The following is a 20,729-nucleotide window of genomic DNA, read 5'->3' as shown; positions in this document are numbered from 1 at the left end:
GAGCCTGCTGCAGCCTCTGAAAGTAAATGTTAAAAATTGTGATATTTCCCAAATATCGTGATATTTCTGAAATTCGGTCCAATCCAGCTACTCCTCAGGGTTAATGTATTATGTAAAAACTGTTTACTGTTCTTTTTTATTTTTGTAATTCACTGGCGGACCACCAGGCGGAGGCCCGCAGACCACTCCACAGTTTGGGAACCAATGGTTTAACCCTAATGTTTTCTAAAGATGTGTGTGGTTGAACCGGGAATCGAACCCCAGTCCTCAGATTAGAAGGCAAACACCTTACCCTTAGCCATAGGACCAAGGACACCCTGAGCTGTACTTTTTTCACACCCTAACCTTGTAACCAATCGTAACCAATTTCTTTTTTACTTGCCACACGTTTTCTTCAAGAAGAAGTAATTACGGTGACCAATCAAATGAGTTCGGGGGCGGGGTTTTCCTGACCCATACTAGTAAGAAATGTTGGTCCAGGAACAACTGTTACTTGGTGAAATCAGATCGTGTGCATGGATGCATGTATACATTTTATTCAAACACCTGTGGAGGCGTGGCTTCAGCCAAGTGACGTCATGCAACATAACATTTTAAACAAGGGCAGGCAACAAAAGCATCTCAGTGAGTTTTGTCTTTCGGTGATTAAATAATTAAATATACTTGGTAGTTTAGATGGGAGAAAGCATTGAAATGCTCACCTATTCAAGTCTGTAGGATACTAGTCTGACTGCCTGGAAACAGGCTGCAGGACTAAGCCCTCGTTCACACCATACACCGAAGCAACGCTCAAGCCACGCTGAAGCCATGCAGTTTCATTTCAGCATCCTTGTTAACAGGCGAGACCGTTCCCACCCACACACCTGCCACGCTCAAGCCACGCTGAAGCAATCATTCAGGATTCTGTTCTATTTTCCAAGCGTGAAGCGCAAAGCTGCCCGGCATGAAGTCAATACAAGTTGTGGGCAGGGCAAGGCAGCGCCGAGCGAGGCGCTGAGGAAAAGAGAGTGGTTCTTGTGTGACCGGTTTAGCGTGACACTCAGCTTCTGTTCAGCGCAGCTTCAGCTCTGCTTCTGAATAGAGCTCAGCTGAATATGAGAGATGATGAGATGAGATCAACTTTATTGTCCCCTGGGGGAAATTTGTCTTGGGCAAAAAGTGCATATAGCCACATCCCGACTTAACAAACAGACCACATACAAACAGTCAACAACAAAGAACATAGAGACACTCAACAAACAAAGGATTAGCTTTTGTTCACACCATACGCCACGCTGAAGCTACGCTGAAGCCCCACAACTTCATTTCGGCATCGTTGTTAACAGGTGAGACCATTCACACCAGCCGCATGCCACGCCATGCTGAAGCTGCGCTGAAGCGATCGTTCAGGATTCTGTTCTATTTTCCAAGCGTGAATCGTGAAGCTGCCAGGCATGAAGTCAATGCAAGTTGCGGGTGGGGGCAAGGCGCGCCGAGCGAGGTGCTGAGGAAAAGAGAGTGCTTCTTGTGTGACCGGTTTAGCGTGAGCTCAGCTTCAGCGTGGCTTTGGCGATATGGTGTGAACAAAGGCTATGCTCTGCCATTGGTGTGGACCGTTTGAGTACTTTTGGTGGATGGTTGTAAAGATAACAATAACAATAGCCTTTTTTCCCCGCTAGCCCAGAGTGGAGGTATGAGCAGCCAGACTCTCTCCCGGGGCAGGAAGATAGTCTGGCAAGCAAGACTAGTAGTATACAGACAGGACTGATTGATTGTGACTAAAATGGAAGATAGAAGTAGCGCGCTGCTGTGCATGAACAGGTACAGAGCACACACCACAGTGAAGAGGGAATTCCAGAGAATTTGTAAAGTGTTGTAAACATCACAGGTGCCTCTGCAAATAGCATGCAGTAATCAGTAACCGGGATACTAATATTTATCATATACAGGGATGTGAATAACCAGATGTCTCTGTGTAAACGCCATATCCCCAATATGATCAAAACCAGGGTAATCTCATACTGTAACTGGGATACTCAGGTCCATGTACTGTAAACACAGTGATTGAGGTATAATCAGATTATTTCTGTCTCCAGAATTGTTGATATAATTCAAACTGCAGTGTGGGAAAAGTTTGTTCAGGCAGTAGCAGGCTGGTTGGATGGTTTAACTGCTGCCATCTTCTCCGCAGACACTCCTACAGAGGACCACGGCTGGGGCGAAGACGAGTTTGTAAGTGTCATTCTTGGGATGTACCTCTCTCTCTGTCTGTCAGTCTGTCTTTCTTTATACAGTACTCATCCATATGTCTATTGCTCGTCTTTCTCTCTGTCTCTCTGCCTCACTTGTTGGTGTCTCCATGTCTCTCTCTCTCTCTGTCTTTCTGTCGTCCATCCCCGGTCTCTCCCTCGCTCCATACAGGAGAACTACAGTGATGATGACTACGAGGAGCCGGATGATCAGGGGAGTGAGGGAGACTACGAGCCCCCGACCGAGGAGATTATGGACAGAGAAGAGGCGGAGGACAACGACTACGAGCCCCCACCCACGGAACTTCCAGAGGACCTGGCTCACAAGTCGTGCGCCACCCTGCGAGACATGGGAGACAGCGAATACATAGGTAACCCTCGGGAGGGGTGGGACTGAAGTAGCACCCAAAATGGTAGAGAAGTGGGCTTGGGAGCAGAAGTTCTCGGTTTTGGCTGACAAACTGTGTGGAGAAAGACTCTTCCCTCCTTCAACAACTACTGCCACTGAGCCCATTACATTACATTATTTCATTTAGCAGATGCTTTTATCCAAAGCGACTAAGTACATTTTGTCAATTTTAAGACAGAGGATCTTTAAGTTCGTCTCCTTGTGTGAATGGAAAAAAGAGAAGTCCCATAGTATCAAAAATGGTGAACTTAAAGATGTCCCAGCCACACTGTTCAAGGTGAAAAATTTTAAAAGCCTTTATTGATAAGCCATAGCTAATCAACGCAATCAATCAGAGCAAATCAAGGCGTTTCAACTCAAAGAGCCTTTGTCAGGGTGTACACAAATACAGCCAACAACGCATTCCGCATTGTAGCTTCATCAGGTTTCGCCAACCTGATGAAGCTACAAGAAACCAGATGAAGCTACAAGAAACCGATGAAGCTACAATGCGAATCGAGTAACTGTTGGCTGTATTTTACTATACAGAACAAGTCAATCTAACAATCCTGGTGTGCGCTAGATCTCTCCATTGTTCCTGATTAGCAGGAGTGTGTTTATGGGTATGATGGTGAAACATCTGGTATAGAGCTCAACAGTGACAGCTCACCTTTTCTCAGCTCCTGTTCTATCAGATAATTCCCCATTCATTTTCTCCATAGATGTTTTGAAAAATCCTTATATAAGGAGTTTTAAGCCTGGAACCAGGCCAACCATAGTGACCATAACACTTTTGACTTGGAACAAAAAGAAAAAGCGTGAGCCCACAAACCCCCCTCCCCCTTTTATGCCTCCGCCGGCGATAGCCAGGCCGGAGGCATTATGGATCCGGGTTGTCCGTCCGTACGATGTTTGTTAACGCGATATCTGAGGAATGCCTTGACGGATTTTCATCAAATTTGCCTCAAACATCGACTTGGACTCGAGGATGAACTGATTAGATTTTGGTGGTCAAAGGTCAAAGGCCAAGGTCACTGTGACCTCTCGAACACCATTTTCAAGCTTGTTAGCGCAACATCTCAGAAATGCCTTGCCGAAGTTTCATCAAATTTGCCTCAAACATCGACTTGGACTCAAGGATGAACTGATTCGATTTTCGTGGTCAAAGGTCAAGGTCACTGTGACCTCACGAATGCCATTCCCAAGTTTGTTAAAGCGATATCTCAAGAATGGCTTGATGGAATTTCTGCCAATTTGGCTCAAACGTCGACTTGGGCGCAAGGATGAATGGATTACATTTTGGTGATCAAAGGTCAAGGTCACTGTGACCTCTCCAACGCCATTTTCAAGCTTGTTAACGCCATATCTCAGGAATGCCTTGACAGAATTTCATCAAATTTGCCTCAAACATTAACTTCGCCTCAAGGATGAACTGATTACATTTTGGTGGTCAAACTTCAAGGTCACTGTGACCTCACGAACGCCATTCCCAAGTTGGTTAACGCAATATCTCAAGAACCGCTTGATAGAATTTCTTTTGATTTGGCTCAAACATTAATTGACTTGGACGCAAGGATGAACTGATTCCATTTTGGTTATCAAAGGTCAAAGTCACTGTGACCTCTCGAATGCCATTTTCAAGCTTGTTAACGCGATATCTCAGGAATGTCTTGATGGAATTTCTTCGAATTTGCCTCAAGCGTCCACTTGGACTCAAGGATGAACTGATTACATTTTGGTTATCAAAGTTCAAGGTCACTGTGAGCTCACACACCCAATTTCCAAGCTCTGTAATGCAACATCACAGGAGCGCCTTGACGGAATTTCTTCCAATTTGCCTCAAATGGTGATTTGGACTCAAGAATGAGCTAATGGCAGAGGCATAAGTCCGCGTTGCAGTCGTTCTAGTTTATTTTTTGATTTTGCTCCAAGTGAAAATGAATGGGGAATTCTCTGGTGGACCAGGAGTTGAGATAAAGTGGGCGGTCACTGTTGAGCTCTATAGAGTCCCACAATTGACCTATCGCTAAGTCCCGCCCCAAATGCAGACGAGCCAATCACAGTGCGTACCAGCTCCACAATACACTCGGACAACCTGAGCCTAGAGTGCCATAGAGAAGCACTAGAAAGCGTGATTTTCCTCTGGTTTTATGGAGTTTTATACATTTATAAGTTTAAGAAAATGGTCAAACGATGTGCATGGGGTAAATGCAACACTGATATGAGCCGAGGTATCATAAGAGGATAGGCAATGGGGTATATTTTATCCCGTTTCCCAAATTTCAAAGCTAAGGCCGCACCCCTGCCGAGAACCTCTGACAATGGGAAACGGACTGGAATGTAGACCATTAGTAGAGACCATGGCTGTGGGGTTTGCGTATAGAACACGTATCATATCAATAAATCTTTTCCCCAGTCCAAATTTCTCCAAAACTGCCCACAAATACTGCCACTCGAGCCTGTCAAAATCCTTTTCGGCATCGAGTGACAGTATAGCCAGCACATGGGGTGTCTAGTTGTTGTGTTTCATTTATCACATGTAATAATCACCGAATGTTGTCTGCAGCAAGACACCCTTTCATGAAGCCCGTCTGATGTTTATGTATTAATTTCCCCATGTCTCTCCAAGCGTCGCGCTAATACTTTAGAATACAACTTTTTGTCTGCGTCAATCAAAGACACCCGTCTATAATTGGCACAGTCATTATGGTCTTTCCCTTTTTTGGGAATCAGAGAGATTAACGCGGCATTGATGTGTTCATGAAAAGAGCCCTTTTCAATAGCAGACAAGATTGATGCGAGTAAAACAGGTCCCAGAAGATCCCAGAAATGTAGCAGGAACTCTGGAGGAATGCCGTCCAGGCCCGGCGATTTACCCTTATTAGTTAGTCTCAATACAGCCTCCAGCTCCCTTAAGGATATGGGTCGGCTTAACTCTTCTGCTTCCTGTTCATCTAGAGTGGGTAAGTCCAGTTTATATAAGAAATTATTGCATTTATCCCGATCAAAGTTAAGTGTTGATTTGTACAAATCACTGTAAAAAGAGTGAAACGTGGCATTTATCTCTTTTGGATCAGATATACAAGTCCTTTTGTGGGTGATCGTATCATGTCTATTGAAGCTCTGGATTCATAAGCTGTTGTCTTCTGAAATCAAACCCACCCAACTGAAAATCATGAGCTTAGCTGTAACTCTGTCACAATGAAAGCACAGGCTGGCTGACATCAAGCAGAATACTTTATTTGCAACAGTGAAAATGCACGACTGAGAATCCATTTAATGACTGACAACAATGCTGGTCTTGGACGTTGTTATCTGCAATCGTGATGACAGCGAGATGAGGCTTCTCCCTCTTGCATTGTGACCTGTAAACACTCTCACCCACCATATCTAGCTTTACATTTTGTACATATCCCGCCATGTCATAATGAAGTCCTTTTTGATGGCTTTGAGGCGATATCAGGTCTTTCTGTCTCCAAAAGTGGTGTAGAGCCTCTTGAGGTATAGCATCACATTGACGGCTGCCATTGTTATTCTAGTGTCAGCGTGCTGTTTGTTTGTCTGAGTGAGCTAAGGGGGCGTGGCTTAGCGATAAGTGAATTACAGTAAAGAACGTCCTCAATTATAAAACAGCTCTCTCATATAAAGCAATCTGATTGTTTCACAGCCATGATATAATGAGCGTATATCACGGCTGGGGCCGCAATCACCGAATCACTCCGCCTCTGAGAAAACAAAATGGTAGCCTGTTAGCCTTGCAAACAGGCTGACTCTAGTAGCTAGTGTTTACTTTCGTCTCCTGGCTGCTAGTGACGTCATCATCAGTATACGACAGCTAGCTAACCGCAAGCTAGCTAACGGTGATAACAATGTGGAAACATTTAAGGTTAACTTCGACTTCTGGGGTGGCTTAACTATGGACGAGTGGATTGAGCAGTGCCTACCGGACACATTATCTCCAGAAAAAAAGCCACCTGCTAACATGCACAAGCATTAGCCAAAGTTAGCTAGCTAACGTTAGCTGTTTGTTACCAAGCTTGTGTTGCTAGCTGTAGTAGTTGACGTTAGGTTCAGCAACTGTGTCGGCTGGCAGGGAGCCAGGAGGGACTTTTATTACGCGGAACCATATAGTCCATGCGCGGAACATTATGGGCCTGTCTGATTCTCAAGTGAATATATGAAATATAGGTGGCATTTCTAGGTAAGAAGTTGTAATTAGACTGTCTGAACAGTTTGATACATAATTTCACTGAATTTGCAACCTTTCTAGGTACCTGGTTATGGATAATTTCCGAGGAACCATACCATGCACACTTTGGTGGGTTAGGGTATCCCATGATACCTTGCGACCCTTACAACCGACGAAGAAGAACGAAGCGAGTCCAAGCGAGCCCCTAATGGCGACGCCCACAAAGCCGACCACATCAGAAAAAAGTGAAACAATGTTGGCTAAATAACAAACATATTTCACTTTCTTTTCGTTTTTATTCTAGGATAGTCAATAACGTCAGCTTTTACTTAAATTTAGTGCCGTCAGGTGTTTGTACAGTGTCAGGAAAGTCACTTTTGAACAATAGTAGGAAGCATCTTACCTGACGGTGTTCTGGACAGCAGCTGCTAGTTAGGTTGCTAATATAATTAAGCAATATAGCATGAGAGCCAGTGTGTTGTGGCAAATATATCCCGCTGATCAGCTGTTATCCCACGAGGCCGCAGGCCGAGTGGGATAACTGCTGAGCAGCGGGATATATGCCACAACACACGCAGCTCGAGTGCTATATTGCTTTTATAAAACGGTTTCCAAGTATGATAATATAATAATAATAATAATAATACTATAAGTCCGACTGGCATGGCATTCTGATAGAGTCAGTTGAAACACTACTGTAAGGCGGGACCGCAAGAACGTGCGGGTGATTTGATTGGATCGTTCTGGAGACTGAAGTTGACATTGGCCAATCCTGGCGCTTGCTGAGAAGCTGAGAGCTTTCTGGAAAGCCCGACACGCAGCTCGAGCGCAGCGCTGCATTCTCAGCGCTTGCTGAGAAGCTGAGAGCTTTCTGCAAAGCCCGACACCAACTAACGTTACGGGGTTAAATGCGGGGTTAACAGCCTTTTTTTTGCAAAGAAGACATTAGCCCGCGTCTATTCTTGTACAAAACATAATTTTCTGCGAAGTATTAGTAAAGTTATAAGCGAAGATCGATTCACAAGGATCTGACAGCTGTCTCCGCCATTTGTTTTTTCTACATTGTCATTTGAGGTAACCAAAGCCTTTTAGTAAGAGAGTTGCCATGGCAACTCATAACCCATGGCCATGGGTTATTGGAGTGGGTTACGGGATTTATACAATGGCTGTGAACCAATCAGATTGCTTGATTTGAGAGAGCCGTTTTATAACTAACGTTAGAGAACTCGCTCCGCCCGCCCCAAAGCAGGACTACACAGCCAGGATGATAGCACCATTGCAAACCTTCAAGTGTAAGTGGAGTTCCTTTTAACTGTGCTTTATTAAATGATAAGCTGTCATTACTTCCCATTTGTAGCGTTTGTAACATTTTCGTTCGCTGGGTTTTAAGTTTTTAATTTGAAGGCGGAAAGGGGAAATGGTGTATTCGTTGATTGAATTGACACTGGTCTGTCAATTCTATCAGTTCATATGTACCATTTCCCTTTTTCACCTTCAAATTAAAAGTGTTCACGGTAGCCTGTGAAGCCTCGACCTTTCTGGATTATAAAAGTAGTATAACGTTAGAGAAAACAGCCCCCAGCCATGCCGTTTTATACAAATTTATTGCCAAATGCTTTGGGATTCAACTTTATCAATCTTGGTCAGAAAAAATCTTGTATATTCAATGGAAACAGCACCAGTGCGACCTGTCGCGTGCAATGCTACCTTCAAGCATGAGGACGTCTGAAATGAGTTATTTTTCATCCACCTATATTAAAATTAGTTACCTAGTTAATCAAGTATCTAGTTAGGTAGCTAGGTGATAGGAGCTGACTTGAGTTACAGACAGACCCATTGATTTATGAATAACAGCCATTTAAATTGGAGTTCTTTATTACTTTCATATTGCCATACTTGGTAACCATTTTATAAAAGCAATAGCTCACTTCAGGCCGTGGTATATGCTCATTATACAACACCTAAGGGTGACCCATAGGTGTTGTATAATGAGCATATACCACGGCCTGAAGTGAGCTATTGCTTAAGTATATTATGGCTTTTAGGTGTGTGAAAGGTTGTCTCCGGTGGGGTATGAGTCCTCGTCGCTGCACAAATGCCTCTTCTGGTCGGTCGGGGCACCTGTTCGGGGCGGAGGGGAACCGGGGGGAATAGTGTGATCCTCCCATGCACTACATACTGCCAGTGAAACCCCTCACTGTCAGGTGTAAAGAAGCGGCTGATGACTGCACATGTATCGGAGGAAGCATGTGCTAGTCTCCAACTCTCCCCAGATCAGCAGAGGGGATGGAGCAATGACCGGGACAGCAGTGGGGATTGGCTGAGTACAATTGGGGAGAAAAGGGGGAAGGGGGGACAAAACTTGAACATCAACAGTCGGTGTGTGTGTGTGTGTGTGTGTGTGTGTGTGTGTGTGTGTGTGTGTGTGTGTGTGTGTGTGTGTGACCTGAAAGGAACCTGTTGGCCTGGGGGGGGGGATTGATATTGCAATATTGTATTGATCTTTTAAAATCCTAATACCGTAATAACATAATTTATCATGACTTAAATATCTAGATCAGTGGTTCCCAACCTACGGTACGCGTACCGTAGGTGGTACTTGCGCCCCCTGCTGGTGGTACTTGGAAGGCTCTGTGAAAAAAAAAATATATATATAGTTTTTGTGCAAAATCCATGGTGGTCAGTAGTTTTCAAACATGTGAAAGTGAAATAATTATTATTATTATTAATATTATTGGCAGTGTTTCTCAAGGTAGGTGGTACATGTACTTGCGCCCCCCCCTGCTGGTGGTACTTGATCCCTGGAATCCCAATGTTTAAATTATGAAATAAACCCAACTTTAAAATCAATTGTAAAACATGTTTATCTATCAAAATAATACTACGAATGAAAATAAACTTGTGATCATTGAAATTGAGGTTTATTTTGTTGTCTTGAGATTTAGAAACAAATATTTGTTTCTGACGGACACTATACCTGTTGCGCATGCACAATTACCTGCCCGCCCCGCATGGTTACACAAGTGGTGAACAAAGACGAGGAGGGATGCTAAAGTGGATCAAAACGGGAGGGAATCGTAAAAGAGCTGTAGTAGAGGAGAGCAGCAATGATGAAGCACAAGGAGGTGAAGACAGCAGTCAACCCAGCACAAGTGCAGCTGCTGCAGGTTGCACATATGCTGCAGGTTGGAATAAATTTGCCTCCTGCGTGAACTGTGCATAGCTGAATAGACTGTATTTTAACGTCGGTCATAATGGTACTTGGAGAGCCAACTACTTTCTCAGGTGGTACTTGGTGTAAAAAGGTTGGGAACCACTGATCTAGATAATATCGTATCCTGGGGCCTCTGGTGATTCCCACCCCTACATCCTACCTGTAAGGAAGCTTGTGGGCTTGCCTCGGGTGAAGTGTGTAGTGTGCTGGATCGTAGTTGAGGGCTCACGGGCAGTGGTCGGTCAGAACCACAGAGATGTCGGTCCTCGGACGCGGTTGAAGGAAGGTAGGACATATGAAGTAGGATACCACTCGTGACCTGGCTGGTTGTAAGGCAGCCAGTCACCAGGACCTGGCTGGTTGTAAGGCAGCCAGTCACCAGGACCTGGCTGGTTGTAAGGCAGCCAGTGACCGGGACCTGGCTGGTTGTAAGGCAGCCAGTGACCAAGTGTGATCGGTCAGAACCACAGAGATGTCGGTCCTCGGATCCGGTTGAGGGAGAGGAAGACATTATGAAGAAGAGGAATACAGCGTCACAGAACACCTTGTTATATAACCCCCCACATTTGGTGTATGACATCGTTGGTGATGTCACAACGTCCAGGGAGCTATGACATCATCGGTGACCCCGTAAAGTCCCGTCTGCCATCACAGTCAGCCTAGACCGCCTGACATCGCCGATGACCTCACAGGTGAACTCTGACGTCATCATTGATGATGTCACGGCGGTGTCATCGTCATTACGTCGTTGGCGCGTTGGTTCATGGGCATCAATTGCCCCAAGAACGGGCCTGATGGTGGGCCATTACAGACCGTTTTCTACACTACCTATGAGTTTTCTTTTGGGGTTTGCAATTTGCAGTTTAAAAATAATATAATATATGCATATCGCAAAATGTTTAAAATCGCAATATTATCCTATCATGACTTAAATATGGTGATAATATCGTATTGTGGAGTCTCTGGTGATTCCCACCCCTATGTTAAAGTGCATGCTCTTATCTTTACCCTGTGTGTGCGTGTGCGTGTGCGTGTGTGTGTGTGTAGATAACAGGAACCACCACGTGTCGTGCAGAGATCCGCCCGGTCCGCCCCCTGCGGTGTGCCCCCGCCCCCCGGGCCTCACCCCCTCCACCACGGCCCGGCAGGTGAGTGAGCAGAAGACTCAAATCATCATTTTCTATTAAAGGAAGGCTTTGCCGATTTTCAACCCACTTTGTATCATTACAATGTCAGTAATATATGCAGATGGAAAGCCTTTACCTTGTCTTCATGTTTTCCTGTGCCGAGAGCTCTGCAGTTTATTCCAGGTCCTTCCGTATCAGAATGACGTGTTACACGTCATTCTGGACTCTGAAGGGAACAGATCTTGCTCGAGGCGGCTTATGTAGGAAATCCACTAGCCGACTTGAAATCTTAACTGTGATTCTGAAAAGACTGGGAGTTTACACTACACGACTGGTTCATTAAGACTTTTTATCACGACTGAAAAACTCACTGAAATACATGACACGACTGGAATCACAGATCAAAATACACTACCTGACTGTGCGCACAGCAAACTCACGTCTTTCATGTTATAAGACGGTATCGTCTTGAACCCACAACACAAATAACCAGCAAACTGACGTGACCATAGTAACTGTAGCCGAGCGTTAGGCTGTGCCTATACTTTGCTATAAAAAGCCAATAAACGGAGGCAACTCCACTCTTGTACAATCTCAGCATGAGACGTCAGCTTTATTTCCCATCCGCGTCTAGCATAACATAGCGTCAAGTGCCCCGACAACAACCACACACACTTCCGTTTCCTGTCTTCAACATAAGAGCCTACGGTGCATAGCTGTCTAGAACATAAACAAATTATATAGCACCTTCATAAAAAATAGCTTACACTAACCATACGGAAGCTAGACATCATTTTAGTTTCAAAATAAAAGCGCCAATGTATTACTGCATGACTCTTGTAGTGTATTTTAGGTATTACAGGGCGGCTGTTATTGTTTATTTTAATTGTTTTAAGTATGCGCACATCCACGGAGAATCACATTGAAAGACTTAACGAGCCTTAATGACTTGCAGCTGGCAGGGGTGGAGTTTCTGCAGGCAGACAAACTGAAGATATTTCTCCATATGGAAAACAATATAGAGAAGGTAAACACTGTCCATCTACTCATAGAGTACCGCAGGGATGACGTATTTTTGTAGGCAGAAATCAGAAATCGCTGCCATTTTGGTTCGTCAGTGGAAAAGTCTATGGGGTTTTAGAATGGGGATTTCATTTAAATGCGTCCAATAAGGTCTGTGGTTAACAAAAGTTTATGGGAACATGAATTTGCATTCAGCAGGATAATCTTCACAAACGTTAATCGCTTTTATGCCTTTTGAAGCGTATGTACATCACCTGAAGATCAGATGCAGTTTACATCAGGTCATGTTGTAGTCAAACAGTTCCCTCTCACTGCCATTTGGGGCTGCCAATGTGCAAAGTTACTTAGTGCAGCTTTAAGCCACAAATTCTAGTGTGTGTATGTGTGTGTGTGTGTGTGTGCGTGTTTGTGTGCGTGTGTGCGCGTGTAGCCAGCGGAGCCCTCGCCATCCAGAAGAGACCACTCCCCTCGGAGACCGCCAGGAAAGAGTAAGTACCTGCTCTGAATGACAACTACAAACTACCAACACCTTCTCATCCCAGGGCATCAAATTCCACCTCTTTGTCACGACCACTGACATCACTTTTTAACACACTGGGTACCCTTTCTCGACGTTTTTTGATGCCACCACCGGAGGCTATCTTTATGAGAGCGTAACGGTTATGTTTAGACACACAAAATAACTTGGTTAAAGTCCAATCTTATGTAAAACAATATTTTAATAAAACAGAGTCCCCACTAGGCTTGTCACGATACTAGAATTTCAACTTCGATATTGATACCCAGCAAAATATCGATACTTGATACCATTTTCTATACCACGGCGAAAGAATTACAACACATTTAGCTTTCATTTCTTTTTTATTATTAAAACATGAGAAAAATATGTTATGAATTTGTGCAAAATAAACCCTGCTGTAAAAGACAACAATATATAGCTATTTTTAATTGTCTTAAGTAGTGTGTATGTGTGGGGGGTCCATCTTCCATGTTTCATGTACAATTTCCCCCAAAGCCTCCATCAAGCTGGCCCTACCCCTCCTGCCCCGGAACCTTATGTGTTTGATCAATTTCGGGTAGCCCTAAGCCTATCAAATCAACACTATACTAAAAAAAATTCATTAAAACACTTTGAACACCACAATGTGTCAGTTCAATCGGTAAAAAACAAAACAAAAAACAGGGCTGGGCTAGCTAGTGATGTGAAAATCGGCCCTAGCCCGGCCCTAGGGTCAGGCTGGGCCCCGGGCCCCCTCGGGCTCGGGCCAGAATGCAAGGCCCTATTTGGCCAGGCGCGGACTGGCTAATCAGGCGCTTCGGGGAGATGGCCGGTGGCCTGGCCTGGCGTGGCCTGCAATTTTTTGTTGTTGTTGTTTTTTTTGTTGTTTTTTTGCAGGCCAGGCCACTCCCTGAACAGCAGGCCAGTATGTATAAGTGTTCCTAGTTGCACAGATTGCAGGCTGCAGGCAGGGAGGAATGAGTTAACTTTTCAGTCAGAAGCTGCTGAAAAAAGTTTTTTTCGACTGTAATTGCGTTGTATCACACCACTGAGTTCAGTGATTTTTTTTTTTTTATACTTTTTATTTTCATCTTTTCACAAACAGATAAATCCACATTTTTTTTTTTTTTTAGGAAAAGGAAACCAAAATATACATATAAACAAGAACACAAATAAGGAAAATAATATGAGTGCGCTGACAGGGGGGATAAACCACAGTTTCTCTCTCGATGGGGAAATCTTCTTAGACCAGTGACCTATATATTCCATACTCCACTTCCTCCTTGAGTCGAAGTGGGCATTTATTTATTTATTTTTACTTTGTTATTATTCAGTTATTCCTCTTTTTTCTTTTTAACTGATTTTTTTTTTTTTTTTTTTTTTTTTAACCATTTCAAGGACAGACAAGTTTTTTTTTTTTTTTTTTTTTTTTTTTTTTTTTTGGGGGGGGGAAAGGAGACCTGGATACTCATGTAAAACAAATAAAAGAAAATAATATGTGTGTGCTGACACTGACAGGGTGGGGGTGGACAACACCTGATGGGGGGGATCTTCTTAGACCAGTGACCTATATTTATTCCACTTCCTCCATAAGTCGAAGTGGGTATTTATTTTTATTCTTTTTTTTTTTTAATATATACTTTTTTTTTCTTTTTTTTCAATTTTTCAATTTTCCATTTTTTTTTTTTTTTTTTTAATTAAATTAGGTACTTATTATCTTCACCATTCCAAGGTCAAACACTTTTTCTTTTTTTTTTTTTTTTTTTTTTTAGGGAAAGGAGATCCGGATAGACATGTAAAGCAAATAGAGAAAATAATAAGTGCACCGACACTGGCAGGGGGAGTGGCCAATAGTTACTCTCTCGGTGGGGGAGCCTTTTTAGACCAGTGTCCTATAAGTATTCCACTTCCTCCATGAGTCGAAGTGGGCATTTATTTTAGTCCTCAGACGTGCAGTAAGTTCCTCCATTGTTTTGATTTCCTCCACAATACTGATCCACTCCCCCACTTCGGGGGGTTCCTCCTTCAGCCATCTCCTTGTGATCGCCTTCTTCCCTGCCAGTGTCAGTATCCGGAACAAACAAAGGTCTCCCATCGCAATGTGTTCCTCAATTTTTCCCAAATAAATAATCTGTGGCTCTTTTGGAAAGTCATACCCCATAACCCTCTGCATAACTTGAGTGATGTCCAACCAGAACCCCTGAATCTTTTCACATTCCCAGAATATATGAAGATGATTGGCATTTATCTGTCCACAGTTTCTCCAACATATCTGTTGTTCGTGTGTCTGTCTGCTTTTGATCTGTGGTGTAATAAAAAATCTCATTATATTTTTCCATCCGAATTCTCTCCATCCTCTGGATCGAGTAGACTTATGTTGTGTGTCACACATAGAATGCCAATCATCTTCTGTTATATCAATATTCATTTCTTTCTTCCATCTCTCCATGACATATAGTGTGTTGTCCCCAGTCATTTTTTGAATAATTCTATACAATTTGGAGACAATTTTTGTTGGTGTGTGTTTGTGGGCCTCCATCAAAAAATTAACCAGCCCATTTCCCTCTTCAGATAGGTGTTTCTTCACCCCTTGATCATAAAAGTGTTTCAGCTGTATATATCTATATCTATCCGACTCCCCTAATTCTAGTTCCCTCTTGATTGAAATAAAAGAACAAAACTCCTTTTCAGTTAACATGGTCCCAATCGTAGTCATACCCTTCACTTCCCACCTTTTAAAATTCGCATCCCATTTGCCCGGTGTAAAACCATATGATTGTGAGGGCCAAATTAAAAGTTTGATGTCTCCCTCCATCCTAAATTTTCTCACCACTTCCCTCCACACATCTATAGTATTATCCAGGACCATATTCTCTCCCTTTCTCACCATCCCTTCTCTCTCTCCCAGCCTAGTCTGAGGTTTGCCCTTACCCACTTTCATCTCTATCTCTTTCCACCTTGCTTCATAATCAGGTGTACACCAGTATACCACATACCTTAACTGTGCAGCATAGTAATATTTTCTCAGGTCAGGCAGAGCCAAACCTCCCCTTTCCTTATTGATCTGTAATGTTTTGTACTTCACTCTAGGTCTGGCGCCCGCCCATATGAAACGAGAAATCTGTTTATCCCAGGCCTTGAATTGGTCTTCAGGTATCTTAACTGGGAGAGAAAGGAATAAATATAGCAGTCTGGGTAGTATGTTCATTTTGATGGTCTCTATCCTTGAACTAAAATCTAAAATCAAAGTTGACCACTTGGACCAGTCTCTCTTCAGTTTTTCATTGATTATTGTGTAATTCCTGTCATATAAATCTGTCAGGTCTCTAGTCATAGTCACCCCCAAGTATTTAATTGCATCTGCCCCCCATTCCAGTCTAAACCTTTGTTTAATCATTCTACTGGGCGTGTAGTTTATGGAGAGGATTTGCGTTTTGGAAACATTTAACTTATATCCTGACATTTGACTAAAGTTCTCTAGTATCTTCATCAAGCTGGGGAACGTTTTATCTGGGTCTTCGAGGAAAACAATAACGTCATCAGCAAATAGTCCTATCTTGTGTTCCCGATTCGACACCGTAATGCCCCTTAATTCACTGCTATCTCTAATCAGTTGTGCTAATGGTTCTATGTAAATCGCGAAGAGGGCGGGGCTAGTGCAACATCCCTGGCGTGTCCCTCTAGTCAGTTTAAACCTGCCCGTTAGGTGCCCGTTAATCTTTATTCTAGCATATGGACCGTCATACAGTGCCTGTAGACACTTAATAAACTTATCGTCAAAGCCAAGTCTCCCCATTGTCTTGAATAAGAACCTCCAGCTGACCCTGTCAAACGCCTTCTCCGCGTCGAGACTAATTAGAGCTGCTTCCAGTTGGTGTCTATCTATATGGTCGATGATATGAATTGAGCGTCTAATGTTGTCCTGAGTCTGTCTGCCTTTTATAAAACCCGTTTGGTCTTCGTCTATTAATCTAGGGAGGAATTGTTCCATTCTCTTCGACATTATAGAAGTAAACAGCTTATAGTCTACGTTTAGTATAGATATGGGTCGGTATGATTCACAGTATTCTTTATTCTTACCCTCCTTAGGAATAACTGAAATTATTGCTTCTTTCCACGAGGGAGGGGCCTCCGCCTTTTCGAGTGTCCAGTTAAATGAATCCACCATAATCGGGACGAGGTCTTCTCTAAAGGTCTTATACCATTCGTTTGGGAATCCGTCACTACCTGGGCTCTTGCTAGCTTTAAGACGTGCTATGGCTGCGTATATTTCTTTAGCTGATATGGGGGCTGTTAAAACTTCATTTTGTTCCTTCCCCAAGGACGGGAGATCTAATCCTGCTAAAAACTGATTTACGTATTCCCCCTCTACCTCTTCCGGCTGGGCATATAGTTTCTCGTAGTATTCTCTGAATACTCTTTGGATCTCCTCGGGTCCGAATACTGTTGTGTCCGTCCTAGGGTCTCTAATCTTATGTATTGTCCGTCTAGTCTGTTGGTCCCTCAGTCGCCCTGCTAATATCTTCGTCGCCCTAGGTCCCGCCTCGTAAAATGTCTGTTTGGTAAATCTAAGCTTTTTCTCTAAGTCCTCCCTCCCTAGCTCCTCTAGTTGTTTTCTAATCTCCCTAGTCCCCTCCAATGCCCCCTCATTCCCCTCCAATAGCCTCCCCTCCCACTTTTTAAGTTGCCCCTGTAGTTCATCATATTTCTTTCTTCTACTTTTATTTATAAATGCTGTCCTCGAAATCAATTTTCCCCTCATTATAGCTTTTATCGTATCCCATAGAATGGTCGGACTAACCTCCCCGTTATTATTATCTCCAATACATTCTTTAATCTCTTCTCTAATTTGTTTCTTGTCTTCCACCCTGTTTAAAATCCCCACATTCAACCTCCACAAAGTTTCCCTCTTCCCAATGTTTAATTGTATAGTCATGTATATCACGTTATGGTCCGAAATGTCTGCTGTCCCCACCTCACATTCTAGCACCCTGTATCTGTCCTCCTTATTCATAAAAAAAATGTCTAGTCTCGCATGAACCCGGTGAGTCAATGAGAAATGAGTGTACCCCCTCTCCCCTTTGTGCATTTCCCTCCACACGTCTACTAGCCCCGCCCCTTTAATTAGAACCTTCAAATCCTTTGATCGCTGACGATTATGTCTCCCTGCGCTCGTTGTATCTAGAGAATAGTCCAGTATTGTGTTCCAGTCTCCTCCACAAACCAGGATACCTTCTGCTTCAGACTTTATAATATCAAACAAAACCCTTAAAAATGTTCTATCGTTCTCAGGTGGGGTGTATGTGTTGACCAGTGTAACTAAAACATTTTCGATCCTACCCACTATTAAAATGTATCTACCCTCTTTATCACTAATCTCCCTTATTAACTCAAAAGAAACCGAATTTGAAATCAACGTCGCCACCCCCCTCCTTCTGCTGTTCGTACATGAACTAAAGAATGCATTCCTAAAACCATATTTTTTCAATTTTACATGTTCTTCAAGTGGCATGTGCGTCTCCTGCAAAAACATTACCTGTGTTTTATCTTTCCGTATTTTGGCTAGAGCCCTGCTTCGTTTCACTTTGTTACTTAGGCCATTCACATTTAATGAAGCAATTTTCAATTTAAGAGACCCCATCTAACTTCAGAAAAAGAAAACAGATAGAACTTGTCCCCCTAATCACGCACTTCAAAACTTCAAACATCATAACTGTATCTAAACAGAACAATAACAATGTCATAAGGACTCTGACGAACAAACAAAACTGATTTAAAGAAAACAGAATCAAACCAAAAATGGACTTCCAAATGAGAAGGATATGACTCCCTCTCTACCTTGACCTCGCCGGTAGGTCTGTGGGGAAAGGCTCCTCGAAGAAGGTCCCCGCGTGTAGGTCGGCTATCCAGGTAAGACGCCCGAACAATACCGACCTCTCAGTCCAGCGATAAGCGCTCCTCCTCTCTCCTCTCTGCGATCAAAAGAAACAAGCCCCTCGGGCCCTGATTATCTCAAGCGACTCTTCATTCAGTCTATTTTCTCTGCTGCTCCCAGGCGCGACGGTACTCCTCCAGCCTCTTCTCCACTCTTCCGGCCGCCCCTCTCTCCTCTCCTCCGCTCCCTGTCACTCCGCGCCCTTCCCTTCTGTTGGGACGATTTGGCGCCACCGTCTTCTCCACCGTTATGCTCCTGGCCCCCAGGTCCTCCTCCGCCTCCCGTGCACTGGCGTAATATTTTGGGTTTCTCCCCTCGTCCCACATGATCTTCATACCTGACATTGGCGTTTGAAAGCGTATTTTCGCTTTCATTAGGGCTCTCTTGATGGGATTGTACATCATCCTCTTCTGGACCACCTCGACTGGGAAATCGTGGTCAAAATACACCTTTCTTCCCCTCATCTCAATGTTCCCTTTCTTCCACGCCTCCCTTATCACCTTGTCCTTGACTCTGTCCTCCTGGAAGGCTACCACAAATGCTCTTGGGCGTTCTCCGTCGGCTGGCTTCGTTGCAAATGTGCGGTGGGCCCTCTGTATATTGAGGGTTACGTCAACCAGTGCTGGTATTTCCTTTTTCAGAAAATCCTCCATAAACTTCAGCACTTCCTCCTTGTCGGATCCTTCCCCCCCTTCCGCTATTCCACTTATTCTAATGTTGGTCCTCCTATTTCGGGTCTCAATGTCTATCAACTTTCGCCGCATAGCGTCACGTTCTTCTCGAGCCTCACGTAGTTCTTCAGCCATGTCCGCCGTCCACCCCTCTGTTTTCTCGGCCTGAGCCTCCACTACTCCGACGCGGTTCGCTAGGCCTCGGATTTCTCCCATTGCCTCTTCATGCATGCCCGTCATTTTACGCCCCAATTGTTCGTGCATCCGTTCATTCTGCTCACCCTGTATTTTAATCGCCTCCAGCATATTCTTCTCCATTTCTTTCATCGCCTTCTCCATATTCGCCCCGTCTTCCTCCTCGTTAGTTAGGTCCGTGGGTTGGCCGGTAGCTCGGGAGCTAGCTTGTATGTTTGCGCAGCTCTGTGTAGCAGCTAGGTTAGCTCCTGGGTTGGCTAACGTCTTCTTATTTTTATTTACTTTGGGCGCGGGCGATTCAGTTTTATTTCCTTTCCGCAATCGACTCCTCCTCAGTCCTTCTGCCATCCGCCCCTCTATTCACTTTATATAATTCGCATTTGAGTCTATTAATCGCCAAATTATGGGTCTGGCCCGGGAGCTGTCTCTCTCACACAGCCATCTCTACTGCGCTCATACCGGAAGTCCCTGAGTTCAGTGATTTTTAAACTTTTTCATATTAAGGACCCCTAATTTAGAGCCACAGACCACCATTTGATTTTGTCTCTCAGACCCAAATCTTATTGTCAGATCTCTATTGTCAGATTTGATTTTGTCCAGAATTCCATGACTATCTGTATTGTAGATAGAGATAACAGAGAAACTACTGTAGGATCAGAACAGTCATTCTTCTACATTATTTAATAAAGTTAACTTCTTGTAAATGAAATAATGGTGCAATTTTAACAATTTATCAGTTAACTGTGGATCCTGGAACCCTCTCTAGGACCCCTGGGGGTCCCCGGACCAGATGTTGAGAACCACTGGCTTAGTTCATGTTTTGAATAGCTGACAGCAGGCTGCTAGATTTGGGTCAGATGTTTTAGCTCAGGAGAACTTGGCAGTGTTGATATGTTTTGTTTTTTTATATTTTATTTTAAATTTGTAGAGAACAATATACAAACAAGACAAACAGGCTCAGACACAGGAAAGGAAAGGAAAAAAACAAAACAAACATACATCAACATTGCAACATGGCGCTATCAGCCGCATAAGGTGCTTATATGTGCTTATATATATTTAAAAAGTGCATGGGGTCCCGCGCAAAGGGTCCATGAGACACCAGCTGGGCGAGCCATCCGTCACCTCTAACCTCAGTTACTGGTCATTCTTAACCTCATCAAAGTAGGCCAAAAACGGGTCCCAGATAGTTGAGAACCTTCCAAGCGTGTTGGTTCTCAGGGACCTGAGTTTCTCCATCTGAACAACAGAGATCATGTC

The 20,729-nt window shown here is 43.7% G+C and overlaps 1 protein-coding gene across 1 annotated transcript in view; it reads left to right on the top strand.

Annotated features, from left to right (window-relative positions):
• Window positions 1-20,729, top strand: part of LOC310786409 (lymphocyte cytosolic protein 2-like) — a 106,709-nt gene that overhangs the window by 43,058 nt on the left and 42,922 nt on the right. Inside the window, exons 7-10 of the mRNA XM_083647616.1 lie at window positions 2,171-2,211; window positions 2,401-2,599; window positions 11,067-11,167; window positions 12,600-12,657. Coding sequence (XP_083503742.1) covers window positions 2,171-2,211; window positions 2,401-2,599; window positions 11,067-11,167; window positions 12,600-12,657 — 399 coding nt within the window. The remainder of the gene's footprint in view (window positions 1-2,170; window positions 2,212-2,400; window positions 2,600-11,066; window positions 11,168-12,599; window positions 12,658-20,729) is intronic.

The sequence above is a fragment of the Poromitra crassiceps genome (assembly GCF_964638095.1).
Source record: "Poromitra crassiceps genome assembly, chromosome: 1".
Taxonomy (NCBI): Eukaryota; Metazoa; Chordata; class Actinopteri; order Beryciformes; family Melamphaidae; genus Poromitra; species Poromitra crassiceps.
The sequence above is the reverse complement of the archived record's forward strand: the minus strand, read 5'-3'. Positions and strand labels throughout refer to the sequence as shown.